The 9,078-nt window shown below is 40.0% G+C and overlaps 1 protein-coding gene across 1 annotated transcript; it reads right to left on the bottom strand.

Moving 5' to 3' along the window:
- Positions 1–1,348: 1,348 nt before the first annotated feature.
- On the bottom strand, positions 1,349–8,643 carry LOC113023697 (protein Wiz-like). Its single transcript, XM_026169982.1, has 9 exons — positions 8,579–8,643; positions 7,961–8,054; positions 7,314–7,802; positions 5,902–6,711; positions 5,374–5,730; positions 3,557–3,771; positions 3,337–3,478; positions 3,079–3,238; positions 1,349–1,897 (listed from the first exon to the last, which is right to left on the bottom strand). The coding sequence occupies exons 2-9, from the start codon at positions 7,971–7,973 to the stop codon at positions 1,741–1,743; spliced, it is 2,343 nt and encodes a 780-aa protein (XP_026025767.1). The 5' UTR covers positions 7,974–8,054; positions 8,579–8,643; the 3' UTR covers positions 1,349–1,740.
- Positions 8,644–9,078: the final 435 nt, after the last annotated feature.

Genomic DNA, 9,078 nt, shown 5'->3' with positions numbered 1-9,078 from the left:
TAGTGGCTTATGAAAGCACAGGGAATGAGGGGAATGGAGAAGAAGCATCACGGGGAATTACCCAGCAGCCTGAGTTTGTGAGAGAACTCTAGGTATTATCAAAAAGGAACGTTTGAAGCTCAATCTCAAAAGTAGAGAAGGTGGCTGAACCCAAACAAGAAGCCAGTTCAAGAGAAAAGGGATCTCACAGCATGAGACTCTGACTGTCACTTTTGCACATGGCAGTAATTTCTAAATCAATCAATTCTGGATTTTAAAGGCCACTGTATAAAATCTGCTTCATTTTGGATCTACAGAAGACTTTTCAAAGAGTTTTTGGGACAACATGATAGAAATGGATTAAATTATTCCAGTCCAAAAGTTAAAATTTTTAGCTTACACAACCAATTAAAACAAAAGAATATTTTATGAGGTATAGTTTCTTATACTCTTACTTTTGATAAGCCTCAGTACTGGGCTTTGGGATTTCTCTCCAAATCAAAAATTGAAATAAATAAATAAATAAATAAAAGTTGCAGTAGGAAAATTGTGTGGGGATATATTTGTGTGATCCTTTACAGCAAAACCTGCTGAACTTTTAGAGTTAAACTGAAACTTTTTTTTTTAAAACTCTCAGGCGGTTTATGTTTTATATCATACAAAAAAAGTATGAAAAAGTAACTTCTACAGCTTTACAGTTTTTTGTGTTGGTAATAAAAATGAGTAAGCCATTTATGTTACTTTTAAAAGTTCATAAATACAACAACAACAAAAAAAAAAAACCCAGAAAATATTATTATAATGAAAAGTGCAAAGTTAAAGTAGAAAATAATGACTATGTGCCGTGAGACACTCATATGGTTCAAATGTTTTTGGTTTGCGCACAAATGGCTGTTTCAATTGAAAGGTTGGTGATCCCTGGTTTAGAGTATGGATTAAATGCTAAATCCTAATTTTAAAATATATTCACTTTTCTTGCTGTAGTATTGGAAACGGAGGAAATACCATTCAGAATATCTGGTTAAGTCAATGTTCCTGAAGTTCATTCCTATAGAGATTAGAAAAAAGCATATCACACACGATATTAATTATATACAAGATATAATTTATTTTATACAAGTGTTAAAAAAAATGTAAAATCTCCATCCACTGTCAGCTTGTTTTGCATTTTGTAAAGAAAAAGAATGGAAACACTTAACTACCTTCTACAACAATGGCATTAAGCTTTGTGGTAACAGTGTTGTTGTGTACAGAACACACAATGAAAAACATTGGCCCTACATATTTAAGGTAAAATGCCGTAAACATTTATGTATAAAACAAAGTTCAAAGGTAATTAAAAGAAAAAAGCTATTTTGAAATGAAATGACCACCACAGCAGTTTACACACACTGTAAAAAAAAGAAAAGAAAAGTGAAATTCATGTCAGTCTCTCTAGTTTCTTAACATCAAAGGCTGAATACCATTAAAATACATTTAACATCTGTTCAAATGGAAGAAATTTTAGAGCCCACGTAGAAAAGCTCTGTCTGTCAAAAAAACCCCACATCCACATTACTTTGATCTATGATATCTAATGGATTTAACCTGAGTGTATTAGGTTGTGCTGTGTTTCTCATATGGCTCATGGTTGCCCTCTTTAGGACAAGGAAGGAACTAATTTTTTGACAATTTGCTGACATCAAGTAGACATTAGGATAACACAACTTCTTGCACTTTGACATTTAAAAGACTGAGAAGAAAAACTGAATAAATACATGTCTAGACAGCTACTGGATGGACCAGCGCTGGAGTTGTCACAGGTGTAGCGGGAGGAGACACTTTGTCTTTATAGCCCAGCGACAGAATGTGTTTCTGCAGGTGTGTGATCCACTGCTCCTGAACAGACAGAGGTCCATGAAATACTTCCTCACAGAACCTGAACAGCAGGATAGAGAAGTTTTATTAACTGCATCATATGAAGCTGAAAAAGGAAGGCTTCTAGGAAGGCTTTCCACAAAGTTTGAGTGTTTATGGGAATTTCTGAACAATATTCCAGAAGCACATTTATAAGATTAGACACTGATGTTGGACGAGAAGACCTGGCTCACAGTCTCCTATCCAATTCACCCCAAAGGTGTTCTGTCAGGCTGAGTTCAGGACTCTGTGCAGGCCAGTCAAGTTCTTCCAGACCAAAATCGCTCATCCACGTCTTTATGCACTTTGGTTCATGCACTGGTGTGCAGTTATGTTGGAACAGGAAGGGGCTATCCCCAAACTGTTCCCACAAAGTTGGGAGCATGAAATTGTCCAAAATGTCTTGGTATGCTGAAGCATTATGAGTTCCTTTCACTGGAACGCTTAATGTGTTGTTATAACACCACTGTAGACTGTGGAAATATTTAGAAGGGAGGAAGTTTTACAACTGGATTTGGTGGTATCCTATTACGATACCATGCTGGAATTCACTGGGCTCTTGAGAGCGACCAATTCTTTGCCAAATGTTTGTAGAAGCAGTCTGCATGCCCAGATGCTTGATTTTATACACGTGTCCATGGAACTGACTGAGCACTTAAATTCAATTATTTGGATGGGTAAGTGAATACAGTGTAGTGTATTTTCTTGGTTCCAAATTAGCATCATTTAAATGCCACAGCCTATTTGGGTATTGCTGCTCCCTATCCTTGTTGTGATGCCTGCTTCCAGCTGGATAATACTCCATGTTTTAAAGCTAAAGTCCTCTCAAACTGAATTCTTGAGCATGACGATGATTTCATTGTAATCAAATGGCCTCCACAGTCACCAGATCTCAATCCAACAGGGATGTGTTGACACAGGAGATTGACATCATGTCACATTGGACAAAAATGTCTAAAGAATGATTCCATCGGAGATGAATGTGTGCCACTGGAAAGGCAAAAGGAATCCAATCCAATCCAGTAGAACAAAGGTGTATCTCATTAAGGGGTTAGTAAATGTATAATAATGCATCTGACATTCAGACATTTTGACAATATGTTTAAATATTGTTCAAATGTAGCTTACCTCTCCATCAAATTTAAGATTTAGACAACCTAAAATTTTATAAAGCATTTCTACAGCTGTCAAATAGAGACTCACCTGCACTTGAGGGAATACATTTTACCCACCAGTTTGACCAGTGGAGTTAGTGGGGGCTTTGGCACCAGAGCAGGGATATTGCCAGACCGCGGTGGTTGCTGGGAGTTGCCGTTCTGATTTTCTCTACCTGCAGAGGCCCCGTGCTTTTGTGAATGCACCCCTGAAATCCCACAGAGAAGTTTTAGTATTGCTTTTTAATCTATTACACTGCATCTGTATCCAGCTATCTTCCACAGCCCTTTAGTCCCGTTACTTCACCTCTTGAGGAGCGCACGCTGTGGTTGCTGTAGTCCTTCCTGTTTACTTTGTATTCATAGCGCTGCATGGAAGACTTCAGACTACCGCCAGCCACACACTCAGATTCTGTGGATGGCGATGGGGATGTAGGAGTTTTGTGGGACTGAAAAAGAAAATTACAGTAAATTAGAATGAATGTAATACACTGATGTTTATCTGAATATCTCAGAGCACAGCCAACCTTCTTGATGTAAAGGTCTCCCATGCGATAACGCTTGGTAATTTCCGACACCTTGGCCGGATCTCTCCTGATCAGCTCACTAAGGAGTTCAATTGGTGAAGTCGCTCCATCTGCCTTCCATTCGATGATGCCCAGCTGTCGGAGGTGGGCCCTCGCGTGACTGGCCAAGGCCTTACGGTTCTCAAAGTCGAACCCACAAAGCTCACAGGATGTGTCTGACACAAACGAGATGGCACACATGTAAACTTCTGCTGCCACACTATTTCAATCAAGTTGAGGTGTGAAATATATCTGAGCCATCGCGATACCCTACTTATTTTATCTTTCAGGCACTCTCTTGGAGACTAACTGTTGTGCTTGGGATTATTGTCCTGTTGCATGAGCCAATTTTGGCCAAGCTTTAGCTCATGGGGAGGCTTCACATTTGACTCTAGAATACTCTGGTATGCAGAGGAGTTCACATTTCAGAGGAAAGAGGAGGGCATTGTTCCAGAAGTCTTGTGATTTGTTCGGATGCAACGATGCAAAGCTAAGTTTCCAACTGACAATTGTCAGTCCAATAATCGACGATGGGCGATATAGTCGCGCATGCACAGACTTTTTGATGGGCGGAACAATGTAATCACACATGGACTGAGTTGCATGTTTACAACACAGAAGAAGTCCAAACATGGACGAACTAATTTACAAAAAAAATTAGGGCTGTCAGAGTTAATGCAGCGCTAACGCAGTCATTACGATTAATGCGGTTACAATTTTTAATGCGCTCAACCCATCTGAAGCGCAGAATGAACAAACTTTTGACAAACTGCCCAAAATGCGTTGACAGAGACATTTCAGGGATTTTGACTCAGTCTGCGCTCCAGATGGGTTCATTTGTAATTGCGTTAGTCGTGATGACGGTGCAAAATTTGGGATTTCTTTGGCTTTAAACCAGACGAAAGAGGTAAACCTATGGATGTAACCAAAGGGGTGTGCCACCTGTGCAGACATATAATGCGAGCAAAGTACACTACTAACTTGCTAGAGCATGTACGTGTCTACCATCTGGCTGAGTATGCTGGGCTATCACCAGCTTCTGCAGCTCCATCAACAAGCATTTGGGCGCACTCTGAGAAGGGTGCATTTGTTCGCAGATGAAAGAGGGTGCTGTTAAAACAGCGCTATTATTTATCTATTTATTTTCTGTTGACTGCTTCAATTAGCTCCATCATTATTAACAAACTTACTCATGGGGAAATAAAGAAATAAATCGCCCTTGTAAAAACTATCAATAGTCGATATATATGTCCAATCGCCCAACCCCATTATGTTCTTTTAAGAAAGAAGAGCCTTTCTCCTGATGAACCTTCCAAACAAGCCATACTTGTTTTTGCTTTCTAACTTTACTGTTATCAACTTTATCTTTTATCGTTAACTTAGGTCTGTACAGTCTGATCTCAATGCTCCAGATCAGTAAACACCCAAAACGTTTCCTTTTATGTAGGTGGTTAAGTTCTGTACTTAGTTAAAATACGCTTTTCTACTTTTTTCTGGAAGTTAAGAGCACTGTTCTTTCTGTCAATTTAAGAGTCTATAGTCCCCAAGTAAGGGTCCAGTCAGGACATTATTCTAACCACACTTCATATTTGAAAGCAGTAATAGGCCAACACTATACACTATTCAAATGTTGAGTACATAAAAGTGACACAAGGAAATAGTTTCACCAAAAGGTTTCAATAATTAGATCATTTCAATAATTCACTAAAGCGTCTGGGAAAAATGCTATGATAACAAATGACAAAATATTGGTAAGTAAAGTAACAAACTTTACTTACCAAGGTGTATGACTCCACCCTTGCTAGATGGTGATTTCTCTTTCATGGAATAATCAAGAGGCGAGTTCGAAGCTGTCTCCCCAGATGTGAGGCTGTCTAGGGACCTTCTGGAGCTTTGAGAACCCCATGAGACTTTGCCCAATGCTGCAGACCCACTGGGCCCCAACTCTTTCCTGCCTTCTTCACCATGCATCATGACTTGTTTTAGAAGATCAATTGGTGATGTTTTAATAGACCAAGAGAGACCGAGCTGCCGTAGATGGGCACGGGCGTGGCAAGACAGGGCTTTGCGGGTGTCAAATAGCTGGCCACAGAAATCACAAAGGACTGTTGGTGGGGACTGCACATCTGTACAAGCTGGGGAAAATTATATATTACAACTTTATACATCTGATCTCACTGTACACACACAAACAGATGGAAAAATGCTAAAGCAAAGAGTGTGATTAAGAAAATAACAAATTAAGCCTGTTATAGTATAACATGGTACCAAACATAAAGCACTTGATTAAACGTTTTTTGCTTTACCTGACTCAGAAGGTTTTGCAGAAATGGCACCAGCAGACGAATTCTGCACAGGGGAGCTGCTCTCATTGGTGGATGTCTTCAGCTGAACAGAAACCTCCGTCTCTATAGGCTCAGGCTTGGGTTTTCTATGAAGGGGGTCCACTGCTAGCCGAAAACCTTTCTTAGCTTTTGGTGCCCTGTAAACGGGAGGGTGAGAAGCCTGAGAGACCTTTTCAGGGGTTGTAGACAGGGGTGTAGAGGAAAGAGAGGTCCAAGACTGGCTTGGACCTGAAGACTGAGCTGCAGGAGAGGGTGGGGCTGGAGATGGTGCTGCAGATGAGCTGGCTGTATTGTTTGTTTTGGGGGGGTGTACAGCTTCTAGCATGCCACTGGATACCAGATCCTCAACGGCATTGATTGCGGAGTTTTTCCCCACTAATTCACTCATCCCTATGTGACGCAGGTGAGAGCGTGCATGGCTTGCCAGGCCTTTTCTATTCTCAAATTCCTCCCCGCAGAGAATGCAGATGCACTCCTCAGATACTTTAGGCCGTTTGCTCGAGGATGACTCGGGTGGAGTAGAAAGGCGTTTGGATGAAGTTCTAGGTGGACTATTTGAAGTAAACTCTTCATTTTTCTCTAAATCAATAGGCTTGAGGTCCTCCTCTTCCATGACCTGATAAAGAAGATCAATAGGACTACCCTTGATGTCACTGTCAGAGATTCCAATCTGCCGCAAATGTGCCCGAGCATGACTAGCCAAGCCCTTGCGTGTCTCATACCAGCAGCCACAAAGTTCACAAACGTAGACCTCATCGTGGGGGTCTGAAGCTAAAAGAATGAGGAAATTGGTGAGAGAAATATACAAAGTTAGCATGAGACTAATGTAAGATCAACATTACAAATTTAAATACCCTTTATTAAGTTGTGCCTTGCACCTGCAGCTACTCTCCTTCAAAATTTTATGTTTCTTATAAAACATTTGCATGGCTTCCCTTACAACCGTCTTGAGGTTGTAAGTCAATCATATTTAATTTTTGTTTACCCAGTTTGTGTGTCCTGGTTTCATTTCAGTACAGAATGAGAATCATTTTCAGTTTGTCATTTTTGAGAAGTGAGTTGGTGATAACCTGGAAGCCTGCTATCACGACTATTAATTTGAATAATTAATGTGAGTCTCACATGGGCAGAAGGACTGGGAGATAGATTACAGGAAACAGAGGTTTGTAAGCGTAAAGTTCCTGTCTTATGTTTGCATATCTGTGGATTCTCCGAAACACATTGAAATAAGAAGAAAGAAAGAGATTCAAAGTACAGGGCACGGTCTTTGCAGATAAATACACTGACACACACATCTTCTATGTATAAGTTTAGATATTTTGTAAAATAAATCTCTATATTATGTTAAAGAAAACAGCTCTGTTCAGTCATACCTAACGTGATAGGAGCGTCAGTTTCCCGTGGTGCCCACAGTGGCTTTGCTGGGGCTGTGTGCTCTGAGGAAGATGAGCTGCCGCCTTCAGCTGGCTTAACAGGAGAAGGAGATGATGGGGGGACAGTTGTTGAAGATTCATTCAGTTTTGCTGGAGATCCCTGATGATCTACCTTTTGTGGGGTTGCCGTGAGTCTAACCCCGGCCTTGTAAGAGGTATTAGCGTCTTCTTCTTCTGAAGGGGTCTTTGATTCCTGCGGCATTGTATTTTTTTGAGGCACTGGCCCAGGTGCAGATGAGTTTGATTTGAAATCTGGAAGGCAGCCATCTCTCTCCTGGATGATCTGGTAGAGGAGCTCTATGGGAGCCCCGCTGCTTTCTGACAACGTCACACCAAGCTGGCGCAGATGGAGTCGGGCATGACTGGAAAGTCCTCGCCGTGTCTCAAAGTACGTTCCACAGACTTCACACATTACTGGCTGTGGGGTTGCTGTGGGGGGAGTTAGAAGTTAATGATGACCAGTGAAATGAAATTAACAAGAATGGGCAGAAACCGCACAAGCAGACTCTAAATGACACTCTAAACCCAATTACCTGGAATAATGCAATTTTTGGTAATTCACCTAAAAGCATCCTTTGTCTTTTTACCTTGTGAATCCATTGATGCTGAAAAATGCTGCTGGTTTATTCTGAGAGATGAAAGTGTCGTCTTCCACTGGATCCTGTTAATACTGAATGAAAGCTGAAATTTTTAAAGGCAGAGGAGCTGTATTAGTGTTGACAACAATTTGCAGGTCATTTTTATAGCTCATTAAATAAACGTGCAATGCAATTTCCCTGAAATCCTACAGTTTATAACAAAAACATCCAAACTAGCTGCTTAAACAACACGATTCGACTGACACCTAGCATGAAGAAAGCCCTGTTCACAAACGTCTTCACAGCCGTGGATGAAAACCGGACTGCATCTCTTAACACAGCTTACAGTTAAATAAACTCATCTACTATAAATGTTACTGTACACACTTTAACAAAACCATCTGTAAGCAGTTGAAAGACATTGTAACTTTAAGCTAACTCGGGCTAACCCTGTTACAGCCTTTGTTTTGCTCTATAATGCTAACTTTAGCTGTTGTGCTAGCCTTAAAATAATCTTATTCAAGCTTAGAGAAGACAAGCTACAAATGCCAAAGCCTTAAATGGAAACAAATCATAAATCCTCTCTTTAAAGTATAGCAAATTTTGCCAAAAAACCCAAAATACTACCTGTGTGCATCTGTTTTCCTTATAGTAACAAGCTCAGCGGAAGTAGTGTTCCACACATTCCTGGCTGTATGTTTTTCCAAAATAAAAGTGGTGGAATAATGTCTTTTGAATTATATGGGTGGTATTTGTCATGTCAAACAAATACAATACAAAACTGACAGACATGTGAACATATTTGAATAAAAATGTGATTTTAATCCTCCCCTTATGATTTGATTGAACATTTTTAAGCTGAATATGCCACATGCATAGTGTACTTGGAAAGAATTTTGAGCTACCCTTTATTTCTTTACATTTTGTTTATAAGCAGCTAAACTTTCAGGTAAAGTGGTCTTAAGAAATAGTTCCCCAGCCTTTCTGGAGGTCTTTCAAAGTTTCATTTACTTTGTTCATTGGCTGCTTTTTCATTCATTGTCAGACTAGTTTTTGTACCTGACCATTTTCAGATATTGACCTATAAATTATCAAAGCACAAAAAGAGACCTAAATCAACCAATGAA

Source organism: Astatotilapia calliptera, chromosome 6, assembly GCF_900246225.1.
Source record: "Astatotilapia calliptera chromosome 6, fAstCal1.2, whole genome shotgun sequence".
Classification (NCBI taxonomy): Eukaryota; Metazoa; Chordata; class Actinopteri; order Cichliformes; family Cichlidae; genus Astatotilapia; species Astatotilapia calliptera.
Note: the sequence above shows the minus strand (reverse complement) of the source record. Positions and strands in the feature narration are given on the sequence as shown.

Bases quoted from the DNA above. Each gene is read 5' to 3' on its own strand.
- LOC113023697 (XM_026169982.1), bottom strand. The intron at 3,479-3,556 runs GTTGGCTGTGCT...TTTCTTTTTCAG, and splicing joins GAGACCTTTACATCAAGAAG to TCCCACAAAACTCCTACATC. The intron at 3,239-3,336 runs GTGAAGTAACGG...GTGGGATTTCAG, and splicing joins CAGCGTGCGCTCCTCAAGAG to GGGTGCATTCACAAAAGCAC.